Source organism: Solea solea, chromosome 6 (genome assembly GCF_958295425.1).
Source record: "Solea solea chromosome 6, fSolSol10.1, whole genome shotgun sequence".
Taxonomy (NCBI): Eukaryota; Metazoa; Chordata; class Actinopteri; order Pleuronectiformes; family Soleidae; genus Solea; species Solea solea.
Genome location: NC_081139.1, coordinates 31,849,483 through 31,863,632, shown reverse-complemented (window position 1 = coordinate 31,863,632; position 14,150 = coordinate 31,849,483). Strand labels below are relative to the sequence as shown.

Genomic DNA, 14,150 nt, shown 5'->3' with positions numbered 1-14,150 from the left:
ACAGCACCTGGTATTCCCAGGCAGTCTCCCATCCAAGTACTAACCAGGCCCGACCCTGCTTAGCTTCCGAGATCAGACGAGATCGGGCGTGCTCAGGGTGGTGTGGCCGTAAGCCGACGGGCAGGTGACACAGACTCCTTTTATAGACCAGGCAAGGCCCCCTGCTCGTGGAGGGGCTCAAAAGGCAGCCTTCCGAACACACTGCACTTGAGCCTTTATCGCCACTACCTGCTACACTCTATTCCAGTATTAGGAAGCTACACCGAGATGGGTAAGCTGCTGTTGGTGCCGTCAGGTGCAGTTGTTGCTGAATCGATAGGAAATGACAGCCAGGTATGCCAGTGAAAAGGTCGAGTGTTTCCTCTCCAATGTGTGCTGGAGGTTGAAGTTGAACACAGCACAGCATTAACGAGCACCTGAGTCAAGGCATTGGACTCTGGGACTATCCATTTCCTGCACCATCAGCCAAAGAGCTGTGTCTGGGAACAGCCACCCAGTGCTGGGCAAGTACACCTCATACTTACCTGGCAGGGGAGATACCATGATCAAGAAGGTGGTTCACCCAGGGCGAGGCTCAGCCATTGCACTCTGGTTGTGCTGACCCCTGCAAATTCCCCAAACGTGGGAATCTTGACTGCATAATTTTTGCTAGTGGGGTACTGCGTCCGCGCTCTCCCCCGATGACGTAGTTGTAAGCAAAGGTCAGCCGCCCAAGGTTCCGCCTTGTGTGCCCATCTCCAGGCTTCTCACGTGCTCGCAGAGCGACGTCCCCAGTCTTTCCAAGTTGCTGGGAATGGGATGGTTGTGGGTGTTGTCTTTTAGCTCTAAGGAAATGTCATGCTCCCTTTCCCGGCTCTTTGTAGGTAGAACTGGATTGTTGGAGATGGATCCATGGCCATCATGCCAAGGGTAAATACTAGTGATGGTGAGATGAAGCCTCATGAGGCATTGAACCACTTGAGCCAATTGGTTCGAGAAAGGGTTCATTTCTCGAAGCTTCATGTGCACACGAAACCACCTACTGGCCAAGTGTATAATCACAGGCAGCTGTATCTGAACCACATAATGTGTGATGAATTGAATTTTTGTGTCTGTTAGAAATGACTATGAATTACAAAAAATGTATGACCAAATCATTTCTGTACATATGTGTTTAATACATTTTTTGAATGTATTCTGTGTGTGTAAATCTTCCCAAAATGGTAATATCATAATATGGCAGGTTGTGCAATGTTTTTCTGAAAATGGCATGGGTGTAATCAGACATAGGACAGTGAAAGTGCTTGTGGAACTAGGAAAAGGGCACAGATTATGCTTGTGAAACTTGGACAATGATGAGCCTCGCTGGCTCCATCCTATATCACCTATCCTACTCTCCTCCCTCTCCTAAATCTCTATCTCTCCCTAAACTCTCCAAACTATATAAACGCTGTCCAAACACTAGTATCCAAACTCTCCAAACTATCCAAACTCTCAACTGACCGCAACTCTCCTTCAAAAACCCACATTTTGAATGCAGCCTATATAGGGGTCTATATAGCTGTAAAACCTCGCGCTAAATCTGAACCACTTCACGAAGTAATCACGTGGTACAGCCGGGCAGCGAGGCTTCGGACGTCATCATTTTTGGCTCCTCCCCTAAATGAAGCAAGCCTCGATACGCGCATCGCGGAAACGCCCCCTCCCCTACTCGGCACACGCTTCGAAGCCTCGAAACGGAACGTCACATCACTAGGCGAAAGACTTGAGCATTTTGAAGAAAAACCAGAGTCACCATAGCCCCTCTCCTTGAGAGCAGCCAAGGAGTCTATCCGCCAGAGTCACCACAGTCTCGGTCGGCCCGGCCGGCCACCTTGGGACAGCCTTTCTTCAACGTTTTTGGTTTGCCGGCCAATCAACCGCCCACATTTGACTGCATGTTTGGAAGCGCATTCTTACTGTTGGTTGTGTGCTGCAGTTTTCTATCAATCGCTGAGGCTGTGGCACATTCCTCGCTCCCGGGCACACCTCCAAGGTTTAGTGGTAGATGTGAGTGCATGAGCAAAGCAGCTCTGTGTCACACCGAGCAGTACAAACTGCCGGGCCGTTTCCCAGCTCCTCCGGGCTTCTGAAATGGTGAGCTGCTCCTGGCATCGCTTCAATATCAGGTCAATGTACAGGAGTGGACGGAACAAGCGCCAAAGTATTAACCCTTGGCATGATGGCCATGGATCCATCTCCAACAATCCAGTTCTCCTACAAAGAGCCGGGAAAGGGAGCATGACATTTCCTTAGAGCTAAAAGACAACACCCACAACCATCCCATTCCCAGCAACTTGGAAAGACTGGGGATGTCGCTCTGCGAGCACGTGAGAAGCCTGGAGATGGGCACACAAGGCGGAACCTTGGGCGGCTGACCTTTGCTTACAACTACGTCATCGGGGGAGAGCGCGGACGCAGTACCCCACCAGCAAAAATTATGCAGTCAAGATTCCCACGTTTGGGGAATTTGCAGGGGTCAGCACAACCAGAGTGCAATGGCTGAGCCTCGCCCTGGGTGAACCACCTTCTTGATCATGGTGTCTCCCCTGCCAGGTAAGTATGAGGTGTACTTGCCCAGCACTGGGTGGCTGTTCCCAGACACAGCTCTTTGGCTGATGGTGCAGGAAATGGATAGTCCCAGAGTCCAATGCCTTGACTCAGGTGCTCGTTAATGCTGTGCTGTGTTCAACTTCAACCTCCAGCACACATTGGAGAGGAAACACTCGACCTTTTCACTGGCATACCTGGCTGTCATTTCCTATCGATTCAGCAACAACTGCACCTGACGGCACCAACAGCAGCTTACCCATCTCGGTGTAGCTTCCAAATACTGGAATAGAGTGTAGCAGGTAGTGGCGATAAAGGCTCAAGTGCAGTGTGTTCGGAAGGCTGACTTTTGAGCCCCTCCACGAGCAGGGGGCCTTGCCTGGTCTATAAAAGGAGTCTGTGTCACCTGCCCGTCGGCTTACGGCCACACCACCCTGAGCACGCCCGATCTCGTCTGATCTCGGAAGCTAAGCAGGGTCGGGCCTGGTTAGTACTTGGATGGGAGACCGCCTGGGAATACCAGGTGCTGTAAGCTTTTACACTGCAGCACGCTTTTACACTGCTGCTTCCTTACAAGAAACGTGGGCTTGCAATTACGTTGACGCACGGGCACACGTTAATGTCCTTCCAGTTTCAGCCTTGCTTTGGTTTTCACAGAAAAAAAGAGAACGGTGCACCGTTCCTGGTGGCACTGCAATACCAGGTCAATGCAAGGAGTGAAGAGAGCAAGCCCAAGGTTTCACCGCCCAATGCTCAAAAATGCATTTAATATTTAATCCCCATATAGAGGACATATCAGATATTAAACTGATAAGAACAGATACTACACTTGATCTTAGCCAAAAGGCCGAGAAGCGATGGCCCACCAGTGTCTGGGGCCAACTCAAGATCTTGGCGCACAAGTTACTTGTTGTGGTGCCGTGTTTCTGAAGTGCGCATAACAAAGGCTGCTGCTGCTCACCTCCACCCCCAGGTGATCTAAGTGCACCTCTGAGCCGTGACGGACAGCTGCTTGACATTTGACACACTCAAAGGGCGCAGCCATACAGCAAAGCCCACCAAAAATAACTTAAACTCTTGGACGTTCCTCTCCACGGAAGTCTTTAGTAAAAGGCGAAAGACTTGAGCATTTTGAAGAAAAACCAGAGTCAACATGGCCCCTCTCCTTGAGAGCAGCCAAGGAGTCTATCCGCCAGAGTCACCACAGTCTCGGTCGGCCCAGCCGGCCACCTTGGGACAGCCTTTCTTCAACGTTTTTGGTTTGCCGGCCAATCAACCGCCCACATTTGACTGCATGTTTGGAAGCGCATTCTTACCGTTGGTTGTGTGCTGCAGATTTCTATCAACCGCTGAGGCTGTGGCACATTCCTCGCTCACGGGGGACACCTCCAAGGTTTAGTGGTAGATGTGAGTGCATGAGCAAAGCAGCTCTGTGTCACACCGAGCAGTACAAACTGCCGGGCCGTTTCCCAACTCCTCCGGGCTTCTGAAATGGTGAGCTGCTCCTGGCATCGCTTCAATATCAGGTCAATGTACAGGAGTGGACGGAGCAAGCGCTAAAGTATTAACCCTTGGCATGATGGCCATGGATCCATCTCCAACAATCCAGTTCTACCTACAAAGAGCCGGGAAAGGGAGCATGACATTTCCTCAGAGCTAAAAGACAACACCCACAACCATCCCATTCGCAGCAACTTGGAAAGACTGGGGATGTCGCTCTGCGAGCACGTGAGAAGCCTGGAGATGGGCACACAAGGTGGTACTTGGGCGGCTGACCTTTGCTTACAACTACGTCATCGGGGGAGAGCGCGGACGCAGTACCCCACTAGCAAAAATTATGCAGTCAAGATTCCCACGTTTGGGGAATTTGCAGGGGTCAGCACAACCAGAGTACAATGGCTGAGCCTCGCCCTGGGTGAACCACCTTCTTGATCATGGTGTCTCCTCTGCCAGGTAAGTATGAGGTGAACTTGCCCAGCACTGGGTGGCTGTTCCCAGACACAGCTCTTTGGCTGATGGTGCAGGAAATGGATAGTCCCAGAGTCCAATGCCTTGACTCAGGTGCTCGTTAATGCTGTGCTGTGTTCAACTTCAACCTCCAGCACACATTGGAGAGGAAACACTCGACCTTTTCACTGGCATACCTGGCTGTCATTTCCTATCGATTCAGCAACAACTGCACCTGACGGCACCAACAGCAGCTTACCCATCTCGGTGTAGCTTCCTAATACTGGAATAGAGTGTAGCAGGTAGTGGCAATAAAGGCTCAAGTGCAGTGTGTTCGGAAGGCTGACTTTTGAGCCCCTCCACGAGCAGGGGGCCTTGCCTGGTCTATAAAAGGAGTCTGTGTCACCTGCCCGTCGGCTTACGGCCACACCACCCTGAGCACGTCTGATCTCGGGAGCTAAGCAGGGTCGGGCCTGGTTAGTACTTGGATGGGAGACTGCCTAGGAATACCAGGTGCTGTAAGCTTTTACACTGCAGCACGCTTTACACTGCTGCTTCCTTACAAGAAACGTGGGCTTGCAATTACGTTGACGCACGGGCACACATTAATGTCCTTCCAGTTTCAGCCTTGCTTTGGTTTTCACAGAAAAAAAAAAGAGAACGGTACACCGTTCCTGGTGGCACTGCAATACCAGGTCAATGCAAGGAGTGAAGAGAGCAAGCCCCAGGCTTCACCGCCCAATGCTCAAAAATGCATTTAATATTTAATCCCCATATAGAGGACATATCAGATATTAAACTGATAAGAACAGATACTACACTTGATCTTAGCCAAAAGCAGTGCCGGCCCTGAGTAATTTGGTGCCCTAGGCAAGATTTTAGCTGGTGCCCCCTTGCATCGCTGCAGTCAATTTCACAATCAACTTTCATACAATCACACAGAAACTGCATGTGTGTACTCAAGATTTTATTTCTTTGAGTAAAAAATATCACACCAAATAAGGCAAACATATTAAGCCGAACACTGCACACGAAAACAAGTGACATAAAATGAATTAAAAATACAATTTAAATATAGTATTGCACAAAATAATAAATTATGAAACCAGTGCAGACATAACAACACACACTATTGCACACAGTATAAGAAAAAAAAATGAGAGACCTCTTGATTCACCGGGCTGTGCAGAGGTAGACGGGACAGGAGTACCTGATGCTGTGTCACTGGGCTGTGCAGAGGTAGACAGGACAGCAGCACCTGATGCTGTGTCACTCGGGGTGGTACTGAAATATTTTAAAAGTGCATCTGAAGAGAGAAGAGAAGTATATGTATGTGATGACTGCATGTTAATAAAAAAAACAGATGCTTGGTGTGCTATACATGAGACTAACATAGACTAATAATGAAAATGTGATGAGATTCATTCAACTTTATTGTCATTGCAATGCAATTCAGTCTAACCACAGTGCAAAAACCAGTATATGCATATATAGCCTATGAATGATATGGGAAAGCTAAGGTATGAAATATTAACTGTCATACACTTTAACTGCACTTTAACACTGATGTAAACTTTAACCAACATAAACTGTGACACATAAAACCAAAGGCTTACAACCACCCTATTACAAAGGGGATGGACAACTAAAAGCCTTTTAGCTGACATACAAGCAGGAAAGACCTGTAAAATAACACCTGAACAGGCCTAACGTTAAGTTTCCAAACGTCCCTGATGAATTTAAGGTGTAGTAACATTAACACACGTCAACTCAGCTATTTATTGATTATTAAACAATGTTGCTATTGTCCGAAGTAAGCTAGCAAGCTAACACTCTGCTCCAACAACGGTAACTACAATGCATTGAACTATTAATTTCATGCACTTCATCACATTGACATTACTGTACCTCTATCTTTTTCACGTTTTTCTTCCTCTTCTTTCCTTCTTTTCCTTCCTTGGGCGCCAGATGGCTTCAGTCTTTTGGACATAATTTCGATACAGTGTCATTAATCTTTTTCTTCGTCTCTGGGTCACGGCCCGGTCAGATTCAGGCAGCTGGCCTCTTGACCCCGCCCCCCTCACCTCTGTGAGCAACGGCTCGTTTCACCCAGAAAAAAGGCTTCTGCATTATTTAATAGTCTTTGCTATGACTTTATGTTGCTGTGGGCTTATATAATATTTCGAATATATATATATAGTATATATTTTTATTTTTTTTTATTTTTTTTTTTTCCCGTTTTCGGCGCCCCCTACGGATGACGGCGCCCCTAGCATTTGCCTATACTGCCTATGCCCAGGGCCGGCTCTGCCCAAAAGGCCGAGAAGCAATGGCCCACAAGTGTCTGGGGCCAACTCAAATTCTTGGCACACAAGTTACTTGTTGTGGTGCCATGTTTGTAAGTGTGCATAGCAAACGCTGCTGCTGATCACCTCCGCCCCAAGGTAATCTAAGTGCACCTCTGAGTCTTGAATCAAGACTCATGATAGACAGCTGCTTGACATTTGACACACTCAAAGGCGCAGCCATACAGCAAAGCCCACCAAAAATCACTTAAACTCTTGAACGTTCCTCTCCACGGAAATCTTTAGTAAAAGGGCGAAAGACTTGTGCATTTTGAAGAAAAACCAGAGTCAACATAGCTCCTCTCCTTGAGAGCAGCCAAGGAGTCTATCCGCCGGAGTCAACGCAGTCTCGGTCGGCCCGGCCGGCCACCATGCGACAGCCTTTCTTCAATGTTTTTGGTTTGTCGGCCATTAAACCGCCCACATTTGACTGCATGTTTGGAAGCGCATTCTTACTGTTGGTTGTGTGCTGCAGTTTTCTATCGATCGCTGAGGCTGTGGCACATTTGAAGCGGCAGCTTCAGCAGCAGACTCAGGAAGACAAAGACTCAGGAAGACAAAGACAAAGGAGTCTAAACCGGAGTCTAACAATGAGGCTAATGAGGCCAAGTACCTGGCTGCAATTGTTTTTCTAACTTTCACATATGTGCACTTTTTCCATTCCTGTTTATGTTTCCTCTCGCAGATATTACAAACCTCACATTCACTCACAGCATCACCGTAATCTATCCTCACTTATATATCCCACCCGCTCCTCACACATCCAACACCTTGTTGCAGGGGGCCTGTGTGCCAGTCAGCTACACGCAAGACTGAGTTCATCTCTGGCTTTGCTACTGAGCAATGCCTGGACTTCCTTGCTCTCACTGAGACTTGGATACTACCCTCCAACACAGCCACCCCTGTGGCTCTCTCCTCCACCCACTCTTTCTCCCACACACCCAGATCCACTGGAAGAAGTGGTGAGACAGGTCTGCTCATCAACCCCAACTGGACTTTCACTCTTTACCCACTGCCACACTTCTCTTCACAGTCATATGAATGTCATGCTGTAACTATAACTCACCTAGTAAAACTAATCATTGTTCTCATCTACCGTCCACCAGGCCCATTGGGACACTTCTTGGAGGAACTGATGTCCTCCTTTCAAACATCGCAGAAAATGGCCCACCACTTGTTCTTCTTGGCGACTTCAACAACCAGTCAGAGAAGTCATCCGATCTACTTATTTTAATTTCCTCTCTTTCTCTCTCACTTGCTCCTTCTCCACCAACTCAAAAAGCTGGCAACCACCTTGACCTAATTTTCACCAGAAACTGCTCCACCTCTAACCTCAAGGTAACTCTACTTCATGTCTCTGGTCATTTCTTCATATCCTACTCTCTCCCACTCTCCCAATCTGATGATCTCATCTCATCAGATATTGCACTTGTCCGTCTTAACATTCGATCTCTCTCCCCCTCCTCTCTGTCCTCAACTGTTCTATCAGCACTTCCTTCAGCTGACTCCTTCTCCCTCATGCATCCCTCTCTTGTTTACATGTTGCACAACATCCAAAGGATACGACCTCTTCTAACCCAGAAGGCAGCACAGGTTCTGGCCCAGCCTCTTGTCATCTCACGCTTGGACTACTGCAACTCCCTCCTGGCTGGTCTCCCTGCGTGTTCCATATGACCTCTGCAACTCATCCAGAATGCAGCAGCTCGACTGGTCTTCAACTTACCAAAATTCTCCCACACTACACCGCTCCTCCACTCCCTTCACTGGCTTCCTATAGCTGTTTGCATCCGCTTCAAGACTCGATCCATGCTACAAACGGATCCGGTCCAGCCTATTTCACCATTCAAGTGCCACAACTGCAACAACAATCAACTTTCTACTGAGACAGACAAACCCAACTTAAAGGGTTTTTTCGATCAGTTTGATCAAACCTTAATTATTTTGGAAGATTATTTGTTCTTTATTCAATACATATTTGATACTTGCTCTGCTTTCCTTTTCCAGATCAACGCTGAGTTTATGCGAATTACAACAGTTCCCTTGGAGACAAAGTTCTTGGCGCAGTTGGACAAGCACATGTCCAAACTGCTGGATGTCATCAGGAGCAAGGGAGGACGTGTGCAAGAACAGACCAAGAGGACCTTGCAGGTTTTAGATGAGGTATCTATGTATGTAAGTTGGTTATCAGTGGGATCCATAGTTGAATAGTTGGTGTGTGTGTGTGTGCTGTGTGTGCTTTTAATAAGTTGTAACTGTTCTCACTCAGACTGTGGACATCACAATAAGAAGAGAGTGCATCCTTAAATCTTTGATGATCTACCTGGGTGAACCTGTTCATCACCTCATCAAAGAATACCAGGTAAGGGCATCTCTCTCACTAACACAGACAACATCCACACACCCGTTATTGTTGAGATGCAGCATAGCACTGTATATTTTAATAAACATTCATTTGATTTGTGACTATTTAAATGTTATGGCTGGGTTAGTTTTAGTTTTTTTTTATTTTGAAACTGAGAGCTCTTGCTTCTGTTATTTATCCAGTAAAATGTCCAGTGTTTAAGAAATGGGGAGACAAACTGTAGTGCCCCAAAAAATTGCTTTCGTCAAGATTTAGTTTGAGCCCTTTTCTCAACCATTTCAGAACTTTCAATCTTCATGTACATCTTTTACTCTAATCTCCACCACTTCAGGCATTTTTTAAATAATTTCATGTCATTCAACGTCCTTTAAATCCTTCCAATCAGCTACTGCTTCTGCTATGTTAACGTTACTTCAGCAATCTTCAACTGTTGCACTTAAACATGCCTTTTCAACATATCAGCTGCTTTGAGCACTTTGAAAACCATTCATCTTTCAAATTAAAAGTTTTACTTTTTAGCTATAGCATCCGCATTTTCAGCAATGCCTCAGCAGTTTCTTCAGTGGATTCAGCATTGCTTCAACAATGGTGTTCATTGTTGAACATGCATTGTCTTCAGGAAATGCTCCTTCTAGTTGTCCTCATTTGTTGTTTTTTGTGTTATGCAGGAAAATGAAGCTGACGAACTGGAGCAGGCAACGATGGCTATCGTTGTCAGTGGACAAGAGGACATTAAAATAGTCATCGATGGAATAGAGGTCCTGAAAGAGGTGCCCACAACTGCTGCGGCTGTTGCAATGTTCTTCGGGCTCACCTACGCACTCAAACTAAAATATCCGAAAAATTTGCAGCACACCCTTGAATTTGTGCAAAAAGTCCTGATGGAGCTTGGTGGAAAAAATATGTCCCCAAAAGTTCATAGGCTGAGCACCCTGCTTTACAACCCAGAGTAGGCAGAGTTGAATTCAACTCACTCGCCTGATTTTGTTTTCCCATTGCTGAGAACAATTTATAATGTTTCTACAACCAAGACTTTGTACCCTTTTGAGGTTGGTGTTCGGAGTTTGCACTTGCATGACAGCATTTCCACTGCAATATTGACAAAAGTTTCTGCCCAAGTTATCACAGGCACGAGTGGGCAGTGTGCTGAAAACTGGAGAGTGACTGCATTTGCACTGCAGTGTTTGCACAGATTTTTGAATGTCAGATTTTTTAGCCCAAGAGAGGGCCAGGAGCTACCTCACATGTTTGCATTGAATTAAGGAGATTCACACAAATCATCTGACAACACTTTATTTTAAGGAATAATACCTGTATTACGTTCCATTTTGAAATAGGACAATTTTCTGATTTTGTTTTTAGGAGCATTTTCTGTTACTATTAGTAACTTATTTTAGTCAGTATTTAATTTACATTTTCAAGCGAACAAACTGCATGTATGGTACATTTGGTTCTCGCTGAACAGAAACAGACATTTCTTGGTTGCTCTTTGTATTTGAGAAGGACTGTTCTAAAGGACTATGTTTAACTATTTTGGGGAAGCAATACAGTTATTGAAAAATGTTTTATTCAACAATAAAAAATGTGTTGAAAAGGAATGTTTTCTGAGTATTTAAATCAAAGTGTATTAAAAGTAATTCTATATACATTAAATGATGACAACTTAAGAAAAACAGTTTGCTTCCACTTTCAAAAGTCATTTGCATGGATTTAAAGTATTCAGGTTTAATGAAGTGGATTATTTACATCAAGTAATAAAACCAATGTAATTATTTTAATTTTGGAAAACTTAAATAATTGGTTTGCTTCACCTTCAGAAATTGGTTTACAAGTTAATTATTTCAGGTAAAACAAAATTAATTATTTACATTCATGTCAATGCTATAATATTAGGTGTGACAGATTACTTCAATTTTTTTAAGTTGAGCCAATGTTTCATTTTTTTCAGTGTGCTCCTGGTCTCTCTCTCTCTTCTGTCTCTACCTCATCTCCCTCTTGTCCTTTCTCTCCCCCCTTTCTGTCCCCCACCTCTCCTCTGTCTACCATTTTCCTTTCACACCAACCGGTCAGGGGAAGAGGGCCGCACATCTCTGAGCCTGGTTCTGTCAGAGATTTCTTCCTGTTAAGAAGGAGTTTTTTCTTTCCCTCTAACTTTGCGCAGGGACACCGCTGAAAATAACTAGAACTGAAAATAACTAGGACTGAAAATAACTAGTACCGCAAGCGGTGAATGAACGGGAGATGAGCTAGAGGACTCGCGGCGACGTGGCCACACGGAGAGTCGCGAGCTCTCAAGCTCAAACCCGTTCAGAGCCGCTTGCGCTACTAGTTTATACTTTCATTAATTTTTCAGCTTCTTAAATGTAAAACAAAAACAATCTCTCACCTGGGTGGAAACAGCATCAGCAGGATAAGCGAATAATGAGGACAATAAAGCTCCTTCAGGTAAATGTTTTGGTACTTTGTTATCCCTGAATTAATGGATTCACTAATCAATGCATCTGTATGATAAATATTACAGCACCTCGGGATTTTTTTTTTTGGATTTCAAATGATATTGTACAACAACAATATTTCTTATTTTCACCATCTGACAACACTTCATCTGTAGCTGAGATGGAAACAGGGTCGTCAGATCAAGAGGTACAGACATGTCAGGAGGATGCTGCTCCAATGGACAACACAGGTGGACAGCAGGGTGCCACATGGAAAATCCTTGCATTCACCAGGGGCCGCGTTATTGGTTGTATGCGCACCAAGTTTAACATTAAATGGGACCATGCGCCTGGGTGTTGAGTCTTTTCCTCGCCAAATATGAAGGTGAGGAAAAGACTTTACTTGATAAGATTGATGTTATATGCTGTGCTCTGACCAACATGTGCCCAAGTGTTGTTCTGAAGCTACCTTACACACCTTACAAAAAGGGCTGAGCTACAGTCAAAAAGTGTCAACCATATTAAAGTTTAAAGACCGATTGTGGTTCAGGTCAAATAGGATTCAGAGTCAGATTCCGATTTGTCGTAGTCGTAGTCGTCAATCCAGTCAGGATGAGAATATAAGTCAGTGAGCTTGTAATTGGGAAGGGTGGAAAAATTCATCATTTGGACAGACTTATCAATTGCACTTTTCAGAGTCATCATAATCACTTTTTAACATGTGGAAATGAGCATTTCATGTGTTGTACACTCAAAGGGCCAGCCCTTTGTGTGTATTCCACAGTACAAAGGACTGGGTGAGGTATAATCTGTCAAATATTAGCCTCATGAATGAACTTTTCAGGCAAAATAATGACACAACAGGACAAGAACACGAGACACTGCGAGTTGGGCTAGCTACGGTAAGTAAAGACATTAAAGACCTTAAAGAGGTATGACACAGAGTAACCACACTAAAAGACAAACTGAAAAAGGAAATTTAAGAAGAAATGATCAATCTACAACAAGAGATTGAGCGTAAACTAACTAACTAACTAACTAATTTAATAATTTAAATGAACTACAGACACAGAAGGGGAATCTTGACCCTTAACCCTTAACAACATACTAATACGTCATACTACATGTGACGTCGACAGACTGTCTGCAACTGATTGGCAGAGTGTCCGCACTGGAAGAGTCGAGTGGCGTATTTCAGTTCATTGACTGTGGTACAGGGAGTCTGCACTCCAGTCATGCAGAAAGATTCTGTGAACACATTTTTTTTAACCCCTTTTGGATTTTTTTGTGGATATCTTTGGCTGTGTTGATGTAAATTGCTTGAAATTTGGAGTAGATGAAGTCAATTTTTATGTAATATAAATCTACCAGTCAAGGAATATCAACATTTTTCATTATCATATAACAAACAGCAGGCCATTTCAATCAATATCTGAAGCTAAAATGATTTGGGTGTATTTTAGGGATATCATAGTATGGTGTGAATGTGGGTTTAGGAATGAATGTGTGTGTGTGTGTGCAACTCCAGACACTTCTTTTTCTCACATCAAGTTCAAATCGACATGATACACAGGCACCTACACCTACAAAGAGGCTCATACACACTCATACATTCACTCCTTTGAGTAAAAAAAAAAACAGGCATCTTGAGGGACTTCAAAGGCTTGCCCTCTATGTGAACCCAAACAAAAGTCTGGTTTTGTTTACACAGGTGCAATTACAGGTAAACATCATGTTTCACTTTGTTTTGGGCTCAATTCATCCTGACTGTCAAAGACACAGCCTCAGACGCTCAGAAGTCCTCGACCTCATCAACATCAGTCACAATGTACTGAAAAAGAAAAAGGTTAAGTAATTTATCAAAACTGACCCTAAGCCTATCATATTATAGTGATTACATGTAAAAATAATAACATCAAATCAAACATAAGGTAGATGTTTTGTATGACCTGTGTGATCATCCGTTTCTGATGAAGTTTAAAATCCATAATTTGTATTAGTAGTTTATGATTTCACTTTCACTGAACTCAGTACCACTTATACTTCATATACTAGTAGTATGGAGTACTTTTACTGTATACGTTTTGGAGGAATATAGGGTCAAAGTTCACTTTTTGTAACAAACAATAGGGTAATAATTTTTGATGAAGTATAAAATCCTTATTTTTTATCAGTAGTTTATGATTTTACGTTCACTGGACTCAGTACCTCTTGTACTTCATATGCTAGTAATATGAAGTACTTTTAATGTATACTTTTGGAGTAACATGGACTCCCTTCACTCCTTTTTTTCAATTTTACGTAAACTGCAATAACCAAGCAGTTTTATTTCTGGTTTTCAAAATAAAGTCCTATTGGAAGCGATTACAACATACTGAAAAACAAATGTTCAAATTATATGTCAATTTAATTTATTATATAACAATTATATCACATTATAGTGATTACATGTAAAATACGTGTTGAATATTTTCTAGATTCTGTCATTTTTCA

The 14,150-nt window shown here is 44.1% G+C and overlaps 1 protein-coding gene, 8 non-coding genes and 2 pseudogenes across 9 annotated transcripts in view; 4 read left to right on the top strand and 7 right to left on the bottom strand.

Annotated features, from left to right (window-relative positions):
- The window catches only part of LOC131461575 (5S ribosomal RNA), a 119-nt gene extending 5 nt beyond the window's left edge, over window positions 1-114 (bottom strand). Inside the window, exon 1 of the ribosomal RNA XR_009240506.1 lies at window positions 1-114. This exon is cut by the window's left edge and continues 5 nt beyond it. This is a non-coding gene — a ribosomal RNA (5S ribosomal RNA).
- Window positions 115-516: 402 nt separating this feature from the next.
- Window positions 517-680, top strand: LOC131461604 (U1 spliceosomal RNA). Its single transcript, XR_009240522.1, has one exon. It is a non-coding gene; the product is annotated as a U1 spliceosomal RNA (small nuclear RNA).
- Window positions 681-2,418: 1,738 nt separating this feature from the next.
- LOC131461689 (U1 spliceosomal RNA) lies at window positions 2,419-2,582 on the bottom strand. Its single transcript, XR_009240604.1, has one exon. It is a non-coding gene; the product is annotated as a U1 spliceosomal RNA (small nuclear RNA).
- Window positions 2,583-2,984: 402 nt separating this feature from the next.
- On the top strand, window positions 2,985-3,103 carry LOC131461559 (5S ribosomal RNA). The gene has a single exon (XR_009240490.1). It is a non-coding gene; the product is annotated as a 5S ribosomal RNA (ribosomal RNA).
- Window positions 3,104-3,234: 131 nt separating this feature from the next.
- LOC131461712 (U2 spliceosomal RNA) lies at window positions 3,235-3,427 on the bottom strand. The gene has a single exon (XR_009240625.1). It is a non-coding gene; the product is annotated as a U2 spliceosomal RNA (small nuclear RNA).
- Window positions 3,428-3,606: 179 nt separating this feature from the next.
- LOC131461832 (U5 spliceosomal RNA) lies at window positions 3,607-3,719 on the bottom strand. The gene has a single exon (XR_009240740.1). It is a non-coding gene; the product is annotated as a U5 spliceosomal RNA (small nuclear RNA).
- Window positions 3,720-4,365: 646 nt separating this feature from the next.
- On the bottom strand, window positions 4,366-4,529 carry LOC131461692 (U1 spliceosomal RNA). Its single transcript, XR_009240607.1, has one exon. It is a non-coding gene; the product is annotated as a U1 spliceosomal RNA (small nuclear RNA).
- Window positions 4,530-4,931: 402 nt separating this feature from the next.
- Window positions 4,932-5,040, top strand: LOC131461600 (5S ribosomal RNA; annotated as a pseudogene).
- Window positions 5,041-5,173: 133 nt separating this feature from the next.
- Window positions 5,174-5,374, bottom strand: LOC131461801 (U2 spliceosomal RNA; annotated as a pseudogene).
- A 1,663-nt stretch (window positions 5,375-7,037) lies between these two features.
- On the bottom strand, window positions 7,038-7,151 carry LOC131461900 (U5 spliceosomal RNA). The gene has a single exon (XR_009240806.1). It is a non-coding gene; the product is annotated as a U5 spliceosomal RNA (small nuclear RNA).
- A 1,494-nt stretch (window positions 7,152-8,645) lies between these two features.
- Window positions 8,646-10,757, top strand: LOC131461200 (uncharacterized). The gene is made up of 3 exons (XM_058632268.1): window positions 8,646-9,020; window positions 9,127-9,219; window positions 9,891-10,757. The coding sequence occupies exons 1-3, from the start codon at window positions 8,667-8,669 to the stop codon at window positions 10,173-10,175; spliced, it is 732 nt and encodes a 243-aa protein (XP_058488251.1). The 5' UTR covers window positions 8,646-8,666; the 3' UTR covers window positions 10,176-10,757.
- The last annotated feature ends 3,393 nt before the right edge of the window (window positions 10,758-14,150 follow it).